Here is a 14,041-nt window from a genome sequence, read left to right as displayed (position 1 = left end):
TTTTTTTAGATAAAGACACTACTAGAATCTATTAGCATTGAGATGGGTATTAGTCATTGGCTTGCGACGGCGCCGCCGTGGTTACCATGGCGACGGCGCTGATCGAATAAATAGCTCCGTACACACCACACTCCCATTACCCTTTGAAAAAGTCATGTGATTGTGACGCAACGTGTCAGGGAAGGAGCTGTGGTGTTGCACTTGTCACTTCCGGTCGCGGCCGAGACCGGAAGTTCGGATCGTAATACATCTACTCGTTGTTGTCTACTTAAATGTAAGTTGCTACTTTTCGCTATTAAAACGTTAAATCTGTATACTACACATGAGCCCCCCTGTCCTTTTGTTCTATACTATATGTATCGTACACCTTAACGGATGAGAGGTGAAGAACTTGGGAAAGAAAGATTCAGCTGGATACTAGCCGCTGGACGAATGTGGATGGATTAGCTTTGGCTTATAAATTGTGCTTCTATATCAAGTATTTGAGGTGAGAGGCTGGGGGAAACAGGTGGTGCACTGGCTTGGCACTGAATTGAATCACTGGATTGGCATACACTTTGGAAGTCACCTTTGTGCATGGACTTTGTTTATTGTTCACGAAGCATTTGCATGAACTGGAATTAATGAGCATTAATCATTTACTAATTTTTTTTGGTTTTGTAAATTTTTTTTTTTTTTGCACATTTTTTAATGTCCTTGGATTTTATATTTTTTTGGCATGTATATATTATGTAAGCACATCTAATATCGCAGTAATTATTTTAGTTGCATCCATTGAATCGCACAGTTTGCACTTTGTGAGGTGATTTACACTTGTTGCACTTTATATATTTTTTAGTTCATTATTTATTGTAAATGTTTTTGTGGTTAGCGCCGCAATTTATTCATTTTTTACTGATCCACTAATTAGGGTTATTTTTACCAAAGATATGTAGCAGTATAAATTGTGGCCAAAATTTATGAAGAAAAATTAATAATTTGCATAATTCTGTCACAGAAACAAAGAAATATGCGTTTTTTTTTTCAAAATTTTCGGTCTTTTTTCATTTATAACGCAAAAAATAAAAACCCCAGAGGTGATCAAATACCACCAAAAGAAAGCTCTATTTGTGGGAAAAAAAGGACAAAAAATTCATTTGGGTACAGTGTTGCACGACTGAGTAATTGTCATTCAAAGTGTGAGAGCACCGAAAGCTGAAAATTGGTCTGGACAGGAAGGGTGTTTAAGTGCCCAGTAAGCAAGTGATTAAAAACAGAAATAGCAAAATGGCTACTCACAAACGAGTATTGATCAAAGGCAAAATCAATACAATTGGGAGGAGGAGGGTATAAATACGTAGATAAATAAATAGAATGGCATATGGAAAAAATAAATAAAAAAATGAATAAAAATACATTTCTATAAGTTTACCTATTCATTTGTTTTCCATTCACCATCATTCCCATATAGGAAAACGTTTTCCAAAATTGTCTTATAATATACACATACATATATAAAAAATATACATACACATACATACATATATATATATATATATATATATATATATATATATATATACACACACACACACACACGAATAGACATGCACATATATATATACATATCGCTCCATATTACTCAATTTCTGTGTACACATATGTAAGAGGGTGAGGCATTACCTTAAATTTTCGCCAGTGTCCACTTAGGTATCCAATTGGTTATTATCCGCACCTGTATGTGCGGGGGGGCAGGGCAGAGTCAAGCCCGCCCACAGCTTTAGGCTGCCGGACGCAACCCCTCCGCCCACACGTACACCAGTCGAATGCCTGGGCGTGGGGGCAAACATAGTCGCAATATAAACTCTGCTAGAGTGTTGGTAAAGAGGAAGAATTTGTGTATAAATAAAAACAAATGAATAAACAACATGTATAAAAGAGCCAATAAATCGTAATTGCATCTAAGATTTAAAAAATTTATTAAATGCAGGAATTTACATTTAAAATTAAAATAATTCATTTATAAAAAAAAAAAAAAAAAAAATTAATTAGGGATAACCTCCAAAAGGTCAATGGCGTGGACCGAAAAAAATACTATCATATCATTAGTATTGTAATAATGCTACAGTTGTAAAATGGAAAACGGAGGGGGAAAAAAAAGAAACACAACTAAAAAGGAGAATAAATTAGAAATAATTAAATAATTGGTTAAAAATTAAACCAAGATTAAATCTATCTAGCCAACAAGTCTTATACCTAAGGCTAAGTTTCCCATTATTTAAGTATGTATACCGCCTCTAAGGGGATATAGCCGGAACACATCGCCCTATCTAAAGGCTTGGGCCCTCATATAAAATGAACAACAAACAGGGAAAAGGATTAAAAAACAACTAAAAAAGAATTAGTTAAAAATGTATTAATTAGTTAAAAACGAAACCATGACTAAATCTGTCTATCCAGCAAGTCCACACCTACGGCTAAGTCTAGCACTATTTAACTATATATACCGTATCTAGAGGAATATAGCCGGGATACATACACCCTATCTGGAGGCTTGGGCCCTCATGTGGCCGAAGGACCCCATAGACTGATTCCATGGGCTTCATATAGCCTCGATTGAATTTCATACAACCTTAACCCACCCCAGGGCTCACAGGGGCCACAAATCTTACAGGAGGTTGTGTAGTTCAATTTCTTCATTTAGGCCCTTAGGGGCCATAGTTCCTAGACAGAACATCCAGTAGGCTTCTCTATTACAGAGTAGCTGGTTTTTTACCATTGTCCACATCATTTGGAATAGCCACGATCCCGAAGACCTTTAAGCCATCCACACTACTGGCGTGAATCTCTTTAAAATGTCTCCGTAACGAATACTTGTCCTTCTCCGTCTGGATGCTACTTCTATGTTCATTCATTCTGGTTCTCATCTGTCTTGAAGTACGGCCAACGTAGAGGCCACAAGGGCACAAAATACCATAGATGACAGAAGGGGTCCCACAATTAATGAACTGCTTAATCTTGTGGACTTTTCCGTCAGTGCCTATTACATCTTTTTTCCTATGGCACATACAGTGGTGTGAAAAAGTGTTTGCCCCCTTCCTCATTTCCTGTTCCTTTGCATGTTTGTCACACTTAAGTGTTTCGGAACATCAAACCAATTTAAACAATAGTCAAGGACAACACAAGTAAACACAAAATGCAATTTGTAAATGAAGGGGTTTATTATTAAAGGTGAAAAAAAATCCAAACCATCATGGCCCTGTGTGAAAAAGTGATTGCCCCCCTTGTTAAAACATACTATAACTGTGGTTGTCCACGCCCGAGTTCAATTTCTCTAGCCACACCCAGGCCTGATTATTGCCACACCTGTTCACAATCAAGGCATCACTTAAATAGGAGCTGCTTGACACAGTAACGTCCACCAGAAGATCCTTAAAAGCTACACATCATGCCGAGACCCAAAGAAATTCAGGAACAATTGAGAAAGAAAGTAATTGAGATCTATCAGTCTGGAAAGGGTTATAAAGCCATTTCCAAAGCTTTGGGAATCCAGCAAACCACAGTGAGAGCCATTATCCACAAATGGCGAAGACATGGAACAGTGGTGAACCTTCCCAGGAGTGGCCGGCCGCCCAAAATTACCCCAAGAGCGCAGCGACGACTCATCCAAGAGGTCACAAAAGACCCCACAACAACGTCCAAGGAACTGCAGGCCTCACTTGCCTCAGTTAAGGTCAGCGTTCATGCCTCTACCATCAGGAAAAGACTGGGCAAAAATGGCCTGCATGGCAGAGTTCCAAGGAGAAAACCACTGCTGAGCAAAAAGAACATCAAAGCTCGTCTCAATTTCTCCACAACACATCTTGATGATCCCCAAGACTTTTAGGACAACATTCTGTGGACCGATGAGACAAAAGTGGAACTCTTTGGAAGGTGTGTGTCCAAGTATATCTGGCGTAGAAGGAACACTGCATTTCATAAAAAGAACATTATACCAACAGTAAAATATGGTGGTGGTAGTGTGATGGTCTGGGGCTGTTTTGCTGCTTCAGGACCTGGAAGACTTGCCGTGATAAAAGGAACTATGAATTCTGCAGTCTACCAAGAGATCCTGAAGGAGAATGTCCGACCATCTGTTCGTGTACTCAAGCTGAAACGAACTTGGGTTCTGCAGCAGGACAATGATCCTAAACACACCAGCAAGTCCACCACCGAATGGCTGAAGAAAAACAAAATGAAGACTTTGGAGTGGCCTAACCAAAGTCCTGACCTGAATCCTATTGAGATGTTGTGGTATGACCTTAAAAAGGCCGTTCATGCTCGAAAACCCTCTAATGTAACTGAATTGGGACAATTCTGCAAAGATGAGTGGGCCAAAATTCCTCCAGGACGCTGTAAAAGCCTCATTGCACGTTATCGCAAACGCTTGGTTGCAGTTGTTGCTGCTAAGGGTGGCCCAACCAGTTATTAGGTTTAGGGGGCAATCACTTTTTCACACAGGGCCATGATGGTTTGGATTTTTTTTCACCTTTAATAATAAACCCCTTCATTTACAAATTGCATTTTGTGTTTACTTGTGTTGTCCTTGACTATTGTTTAAATTGGTTTGATGTTCCGAAACACTTAAGTGTGACAAACATGCAAAGGAACAGGAAATGAGGAAGGGGGCAAACACTTTTTCACACCACTGTATATGCACAGTTGGCGCAATTGGTGCTCCCGCATTTATAGCTACCCTTTTGGTCGAATATTGTAGTCCAAATGCTATTTAGGCCTCTACTTTTGATCTTCTTTACCCTACTTGGGCCAATAATGCTCCTCAGATCTTTCGGTCTCCTGAAGACTACATTCGGGCATGGGGGGAGGCTAGTTTTCATGATGGGGATCTGATTCAAGTATCCTCCAGTTTTTCTTAAGGATCCTTTGTATTGCTGGAGCCCTGTTATTGAACCTAGTACAAAAGAGTGTCTGAGGATGTTTGTTACTGTGGGATATCTTCTCAGCTTCTTCTCCAGCCTTGTCATACAACAGCAGATACTTAGAAAAGGCTTCCTCGATATGCTCTTCCTTATATCCCTTTTCTTTGAATTTGTTCCCAAGAATAAGGCTCTATGTTTCGTAATCTTCTTTGAGGGTACAAGTCCGCTTAAGTCTGCAAAATTGCCCAAAAGGGACATTCCGGATTCATCTTGGATGGTGGTGGCTATGGGCATGGAGATACGAATTTCCAGAACTTGGTTTGAAGTGGGTTTTGGAATAAATCGATCCTTCATCGTCGACACGCAGTTCTAAGTCTAGGAACACCAAAGACACCTCGAGCGGAAGCGTGCACATTGGGGCGGCCGGAAGTTGCGGGTGGAACGCATTTCCACCCGCACTTTCTGTTATACGGGACTAGGTGCGCTCCAGCAACTTGTGGAGCGCACAAGCGAAGGAACACCAGGTATCACTTCCCCCCCCCCCCGCACATACAGGTGTGGATATTAACCAATTGGATGCCTAAGTGGACAATATCGAAAATTTAAGGCAATGCCTCACCCTCTTACATATGTGTACACAGAAATTGAGTAATATGGAGCGATATATATATATGTGCATGTGTATTCATGAGTGTGTGATATATATGGGTGTATATATATCTATGTATATTTTTTATATATGACGTTTTCCTATATGGGAATGATGGTGAATGGAAAACAAATGAATAGGTAAAAAACTATTATAGAAATTTTTATTTATTTATTTCCATATGCCATTCTATTTATTTATCTACGTATTTATACCCCCCTCCCCCTTTTTTGGGGGGTGGAGCTATATGACCTCTCTGACCACATGTGTTTAGAAACCTATATATATATATATATATATATATATATATATATATATATATATATATATATATATATATATATATATATATATATATATATATATATACATACATACATACATACATACATACATACATACATACACACACATACCGCTAGCCTCCAGCGAGTAACCATTGCTTATTTTGGCTCTGAATAAAGGGGGTCACCCCTGAAACGCATTAGCCGTTTTTCGTTGAGGTATTTGCCAATTCATCTGACATCTGATCTGGATGTTGATGTTCGATGCGATGGATCCAATTGTATTGATTTTGCCTTTGATCAATACTCGTTTGTGAGTAGCCATTTTGCCATTTGTTCTGTTTTTAATAAAGCTCTTTTTATGGTAATGCACTAGGTCAGTGCGCCTTCCTTTTTTGTTTTGTTTTTCTCCAGTATCTGAACACCCAATGTTCTAAAGGAGGGCTGCAAGACCTTTTGACACTACCATCCTAAACTGTCGGTATCACACTTCAAAGACCAAGGCACCAGAGCGCAGGAGAAATTGTTGTTTTTGTAATAACCCTGCTAAGCACCATTAGCCTGCCAAGCAACACCTCGTGACTCACGTGACCCAGGTAAGAAAAAAATTAACCACTGCAAGTGTCTGTTCAAAGCCTGCTCTGTGTCCCACAGCTGCCTTCTTGAAGCACATGCTTGGCCTGCAAAGCTTAAATAAGCTGGTTGTGCGCACACATATGCACAGTCCCGGTGAATGGGCATGACTGTATTCACGTATGACGAATTGGCAAAGCCGCCAAACTGCTGAGCTCATAGGGGATCACTTCCTGTCTGAAGACCTTTGGTCTACTAGTGTCCATTCACTTAATGATGAAGTATAACCCAGCAGGTAATGAATAGTAGCCTGACCCTGTGTCCCATGATGTATGCAAAAGAAATTGGTAAGCTGCAATATAATAAAGGTTTGCTCTTGGGATGTATATCACCTTAAAGAGGAAGTAAACCCTGATGGACTTTACTTCCTCTTTTTTCCCCCTGCAAAGTAAAAGCATAATGGGTTAGTATACATTGCATGCTAGGCCATTATGTTGCACTTACCTGCAAACGAAGCCAGTAATGTCCTCACTGGTAGCTGCATCCATCTTCACCCTTCTTCCTTCCAGGGCTTTAGTTGGGCTTCAAAGGGGCAGAGCATGTACAGGTTGTATGCATGTATGAGGGGGAAGGGAGGTTAAGAATATCTAATTTTGCAGTACTATTGAATATCACACTGGTACATCTTGAGACTGTATTCTCCTTTAAGGCCACTTAGGGATTTCCTACACAATATAGCCCAGGACATGACATATGACAGGTGTTGCAGCCTTATTTCAGCTGGCATGTGGCAACTCAATATAAAATATAGGTTTTAGGAAATGAAACCTGCTAAATTGAAGACAGCTGAGGAGTCTTCCGTTAAAGTGGTGGCTGACTTCCCGACCTGCTCCTTAGCAACCAGCTATTGTGGGAGACCCCCCCCCCCATGTTTTTTAAGCAAATACCGCATGTAATACCATCAGCAAAACCCTGGTGATAAAGATTGCATGCTTTTTTACCCTCTGTTCCATTTGTGAATTGGACTAAAGAGCTTACCGCATGGTTTTTAACCACTTGCTTACTGGACACTTAAACCCCCCTCAGTCCCAGACCAATTTTCAGCTTTCAGCGCTGATGCACTTTGAATGACAATTGCGCGGGCATACAACACTGTACCCAAATGAAATTTTTATCATTTTTTTCCCACAAATAGAGCTTTCTTTTGGTGGTATTTAGTTACAGCTCGGAGTTTTATTTTTTGCTAAACAAACAAAAAAAGATGCAAAAAAAAAAAAAACATGTTTTAATAGTTTGTTATAAAATTTTGCAAACGGGTCATTTTTCTCCTTCATTGAAGTGCGCTGATTAGGCGGCACTGATAGGCTGCATTGGTGGGCACTGATGGGCTGCATTGGTGGGCACTGATGGGCTGCACTGGTGGGCACTGATAGGCATAGTTAAGGCGGCACTAATAGGCACAGATAAGGCGGCACCAATGGGCACAGATAAGGCGGCACTGATGGGCAAAGATGGGCACAGATAAGATGGCACGGATGGGTGGCACGGATAAGTGGCACGGATGGGTGGCACGGATGGGCACTGATAGGTACCACAGATAGATGGGACTGATGGGCACTGATAGGTGGCTCTGATAGGTGGCACTGCTGGGCACTGATGGGTGGCACTGCTGGGCACTGATGGGCGGCACTGCTGGGCACTGATGGGCGGCACTGGGGTGCAGCACCTTTGAGGCAGATTTTGGGTGGCACTGCTGGGTGGCACTGTGGGTGGCACTGTGGGCACTGCTGGGTGGCACTGTGGGCACTATGGGCACTGCTGGGTGGCACTGACAGGGGGGCACTTACTTTATTTCAGGATGGCACTGCGGGTGGCAGGTGGGCACTGGCAGGGGGCAGGTGTCCGCTTAAATTGCTGGCCGTGATCGGGACTGATGTCCCGAACACGGCCGCCGGCGATCGGCTTTTTTTTTTACTAGCCGATTACCGGCTCCGTTTTATCACATGATCAGCTGTCATTGGCTGACAGCTGATCACGTGATAAGGGGTCGGGATCGACCCCTTACACGGATCGGTGATCAGGCGAGTCTCACGGACTCGCCGATCACAGAGCGCGCCGCGCGCGCCCCTCAGGGGGCGCGCAGGCCGCTCGTATCCGGGATGACGTCAATAGACGTAGTCCCGGAAATGTGGGTCCGCGCTATTGCCGTCATTTTGCAATAGCGCGGTACCCAAGTGGTTAAACAATATTTACCGGCGCATTTTTCATTAAATACCACATATTCTTTTTTGTGAATGGGACTTTTACCCATACAATAATTTAGGCAAATTAGCCACGTGACCACAATATGGCATATGGTAAACGTTAGTGAATTGACCCCTAAGTTTGCTTAAAGCACGACGTATCAAACCTTTTTGATCCTGTTTGCATTTCAGTGCTGCTAATCTCTTGCAACCCATTTACTGCCACTTCCTGTATTCATGCATGTACTCCAGTGATAACTGCATGGTACTTCTCGGGGGTGGGTTTCTTGATGGGGACCATGCCTGTGTAATGCGTGTTAAAACAGCCACTTGTAGCCTCCATCAGAAATCTGAGTGACGACACAGGAACACATCGGAAAGAGTAACAGAGTTTGGTGGCTCTACAACAGGAAGCACCTGAACCATATGCCTTCATGGCAGCATTACCAGGTATTTGATTAAAAAAAACGGGCAATTTTAAAATATTGGAGGGGGGGGGGGGGGTGGACGACTTTAGAAATCACTTTAAACATTTTAATGGTTATATGAGATTTTAGGATTTGTCTTAAATCTACTTTAATCTAAACAATAACAAGGTTGTGTTTGTATTATTAATGTCAATTTCAATTAAGTGTTTCAATAATCTTGGTTTTTCATTATGTATAGGAACATTATAAATGCTGGCCAAAAAAAAAAAAAAAACACACATTTATTAAGATGCAGATTCCAGGCACATTTCTTTCAAAATAGTTTATTTACAAGTTCCTTAACAAAAGTACACTTCTGTTTACACTGGAAGAATTGTATGGAAAACTTACATTTTATGTTCAAAATGATAACCAGTCATCATATATACATGAATCTCCATACTACTGATTGCAACATCCCTGCTATGTACTGCTGGCCGCAGAGGCAGAATTTTTTATTACAGAAAATGTAATTCTAAGACAGTTTAAGGCTAGATGATACCCAATCTGAGGCCAAAATAATAGAAGTAGAACACCAAGGAACAATGCTTGTGAGGCAGCCCTAATCCATTATGCATGACTGAATATGGAACTACAATACAAATGCTCTAAGCACTCCTAAGTGGACGGAAATTGCAGATATATTTCACTAAGCCTCTATATTCTATTCCTAATACTAAAGGACTCTAGGTCAGTAATAACTGTGAACCTTGGGTGGAATTTTCAATTTACAAATTTTGAAAAGCACTGACATTCCAAAGTAGCTGTATATCACAAAGCTCCGTCTGCGTGAAGTCTCCCATAATTACAGGGCTTTTTCGGACTTGAGTCACAGTTGTATCTGTAGCAAATGCAACAATTTTATCTGACCCCTTACACTAGAAAATTCTGATGTAGCATAATTGCATAATACTAAGATTATTCATATGATGCTAGACAGTTTTTTTTTTTACTGTACTGCCTCTATTATAATATTAAAATTTTTGCCATGACTGCAACCAATTTGAACAATGTTGGGCTAGCCACAGATGTCTTTCCTAAAGTGAAAATCTGGGAGGCATCTGCCCATCTGTAGTGCCCAGACTCGCCACTACTTTTCATAGGGGTTGCGCAACAGACCTAAATGGTGGGCAAGCGTGAACAAAAAGGACAGATCTGCCAGAAATACATGACATGGTAGTCATACCATTACATGAAATGGCTAGGCAATGTGGACAGACTCGAGCAACCCTTTTCTTCATGCAATGAGATAAATCTGTTGTGAATTTCATAGCACTTAAAATAAGCTTCCTGCAACTGCTCTTTTTTTTTAATCTACTGCCCCGTAGTAGTTATTCTTGTTTCTAAAACTGACCCCGATGACCCCAATGTAATCAGAAGAAAAAGTGACATGCCTATTCCAGATAGGCTATGGTGCATCTAGAATACCAGAGCATGTCTAGGCACTGTCATGTGGAAGAGCCCTGTTGCACCCATTTGATAATTATATACTAAACTACATTGTTACCTATTGTTTTTTGCAATAAATTGTACTAATTCATCTTCATTAGTCAGCTAAACTATAGCTTAGTATGAGTCCACTCTAAGTTGGAACACTGAGGCTGCTTGTTATTCTTGTGCAGAGATTTACCGAAATATTAGAAAAAAAAAAAATCAAAGAGTCAACATTTGTTCTCTTTTCCTCATCAAAAATGGGTTTACAAATCTTTCAATGCCTTTTAATTTTAGAACTAGAAATCTGCCCGTGCATGGACTTTACTGTTGCAACAACTAATAATCTCGTACAGCGATACTAATTAGCAATTACCATTTTGATTCTTGGAGGCTACACACAGGGGGAAATTTACTAAAACCGAAGAGTGCAAACTCTGGTGCAGCTGTGCATAGAAACCAATCAGCTTCCAGGTTTCATTGTCAAAGCTTAACTGAACAAGCTGAAGTTAGAAGCTGATTGGCTAAACCAGATTCTGAGTGCTCCAGTTTTAGTAAATCTCCTCCACACTGTCTGCATTTGGATCTGTGCACTCACTCCAGCCCGAAAGTCAAATTTTGACATGCAACTGTGCCCGTGCAGTCGCTGCATCTGCATCCACTTCTGTAGGTTGCCTACAAGCAGCTCCAAGGTGGATTCACAGATCGGAGGATGGTTCTCAGCACCCATATGAATGAGACTTAAAACAGTGCATGTAGCTCCAGCTTCAAATCGAAGCTACACGGGCAATTCTCACTAAAACTAGTAAAATAACTGAGACGAGTAGCAAATTAAATCACTGATAGAATAGGCTCCCTAGGAGTAAGCTACATAGTAGCATGTAGTAGCGAATAATAGCACATGACTGCACATTGCATTAATAGTTTGCAAGTATGACAGCTAAAACCATAGTCCTTCCACTGTTCCATCAGCTAGCGATCAACCGCTACTCTTCAGTAATTGATCACAAGTGATTTTAGTCATTGGACTGAGTTAAAAAAAATAAAAAATAAAAGAACTAAAAACTGCCTTTGTAGCTGAGATCTTAAACTAACTCTGAATACAGCCAAATCAAAAAAATACTTACTTTAAGAAAAACTCACCTTAAAGCTTACACAACATAAAAGAATTTAACAGCAAGTCTCGTGGTTCTATACATAATACTGTCATAAAAAGTTTAATTAAACTATACAATAAAATGGGAAAAATTAGAGCCTTCAGCTCCCTGTTTAGATACAAATGCGTGGATATAAATATACTAGGTGTTAAGTAGAAATATATTAAAGTATGAGCACAATTTATTTAAATAAAATGCTAAGGCAGCCAGTATATGCAAAATAATTACATAGAATATTGGAAAAAAAAGTAAATCAATAATTTGTTATAATAACAACATACAATAGGCAGTATCATATAACTTAAAATATTTTTTTTTTTAAGAAAGTCTACTATGTAAACAAAAAAAATTGTAACAGGCATATGCACAAAAATAAAAAAAAAAAACATCATCAGAGGGTGCTATAAAACAAAAAAAAAAGTAAAAACAAAAATTGATCATCTATATCCCTCCAGCTTGTTTTGGGTTGTCATATATACACTGCTTTTCCAAGCATGTAGGCAGCCATGGCCTGAATTACTGAAGGCTTGTATTCAGAAGGTGTCTATAGAACTAAGAAAATGGAAAAACAATTATAAATTTTAGTAGAATTGGTACCACTTTGGTACTTTGTTATTTGCTTTAGTCACCAAGTATTTCATGAAAATAGACTTTTTTATGCCTTTTTCCAATTAAATATCTCAGGACTGTAGCAATTTTTTCAGCTTTATTCACAGAACCAGTGGTATAAGATTTGTTGTAGTTCATTAATTGGGTCTGTCCATCAAAGCTTCTATTCAGATATAACCCTCTGAATATATCCCTATGACCTCAGAACGATTTTTTCACTAGCATTCCTGACTTTGTTCTAACCCAGCACAACGTCAACAGCAGAAATCTTGCTTGCTCTGCTGCATTCAGTGTAATGTAAGATTTTTTATATATATATATATATATATATATATATATATATATATATATATATATATATATATATATATATATATATATATATATATATATATATATATATATATATAAAAACACACACACAACACATGAAAAAGTAATGAGAATGACAGGTGAGCATGACTGGGTACTGGGTGGTGAGGTCTTTTACTAATACATTTTAGAATCTAGACATTTTTTTTTTAGTTTAAGGTGGTCTCTACTTGCACTTCCTCATCAATAAAAATAGCTTTTGGTGTTAAAAACATGACCTACCAATTGTTACGGAAGACCACTGTTTGAACACACGGTGTTAACCAACACCTTTAATTAACCAGAATGTGGCTCACATGATGGATAGGTTATTACGTATAAGCTGTTATTAGTAAATTAAAAAGTAAAATACACAATACCTGCAAAACCAGGATGTGAAAACAGTATGGATCCCTTAACGTAGAAGCATTAAATGTAAGAAAGCAAGCACTGTTAAACCACAACCCCTAAAGAAGTTGTTAGTCTGCAGGTTAGGCCGTCCGAACATAATTTTCATGCAACGAGCAGTATTTGACTGCAAAACCATGCCGCGATCATGCAATCACATCACTGCAAATAAATAGTAAGGAAAATGTATTAATAAGAAAGAAATAACAGAAATTCTTTGATAAAAACACTCTCCTGTGTAGAAAGCAACACTTTAGACACTATAATAATTACACCCATAGACCCTAACAGCTTTGAGCGCTTGTTTACCACATTTCCACCTAGCCTTTCAGGTTCTCCTCCCTCCTTCCTCTTATTGTCTTGTGTTGCTCTATCCTCATCACATGGTTTAGGACAGCTTGATGAAAATATATTTTGCTTTATAAACGGTTGCAAAAAGATCATCCCATTTGCAGGATTCAAAAGTCCTACACACTGGTTACTCTGGTCTTATGGTTATTCTGTAAATACTATTAATAAAAAGTATAGGATAACCAACCTCTGAAGGAGGTTCCCTCAGCCCCTTTCTCATGAACTCTAGGTCTAGGTTTATTCCTCCTGCATATCAGGGGTTCCCTGTTGGGCAACATCAATGGGATGCCAATCATCCACTCCAAACATTGGCCCAAGTCTAGGTTACCTGCCTACCACGTACTCTTACACAAATGCCTACAGACAGGGCCAACTGATGAGGCAGTTTAGCCAAGCCTGGACCTTTTTAGCTTAAAATTGGGGCCCTGGCAGCTTGCCAAGCAGGAAGGCCAGCTGTACTGCCTTACTGCCAACACCAATCCTCTTGTGGCTCCCCCTGCAGCTCTGCCAGTTTCTCCCTCCCCACGCTGTCCGGGCCCCCCCCGTGTATGCTTTCCCTTGCAGTGCTGTTGCCTTCCCTCCTCCTCTCTCTCCCATTGGGAGCTGCCAGCGGCACACAG

At 39.9% G+C, this 14,041-nt stretch overlaps 1 protein-coding gene across 4 annotated transcripts in view; it reads right to left on the bottom strand.

Moving 5' to 3' along the window:
• Positions 1–9,382: 9,382 nt before the first annotated feature.
• Positions 9,383–14,041, bottom strand: part of HOOK3 (hook microtubule tethering protein 3) — a 121,102-nt gene continuing 116,443 nt past the window's right edge. For 2 of the 4 annotated variants that reach the window (XM_077475413.1, XM_077475415.1), the window contains one exon: positions 9,383–12,254. In XM_077475413.1, the coding sequence (XP_077331539.1) occupies positions 12,236–12,254 (19 nt within the window). In that variant the 3' untranslated portion in view covers positions 9,383–12,235. Of the gene's footprint in view, positions 12,255–12,704; positions 13,233–14,041 lie in introns of those variants that run through there. The other 2 variants (XR_013272186.1, XM_077475414.1) reach the window with 2 other exon arrangements.

This window comes from Lithobates pipiens, unplaced genomic scaffold (assembly GCF_037356315.1).
Source record: "Lithobates pipiens isolate NorthernLeopardFrog02 unplaced genomic scaffold, aLitPip1_a1.2 Scaffold_13, whole genome shotgun sequence".
NCBI lineage: Eukaryota > Metazoa > Chordata > Amphibia > Anura > Ranidae > Lithobates > Lithobates pipiens.
This window is presented reverse-complemented; position numbering and strand designations above follow the sequence as displayed.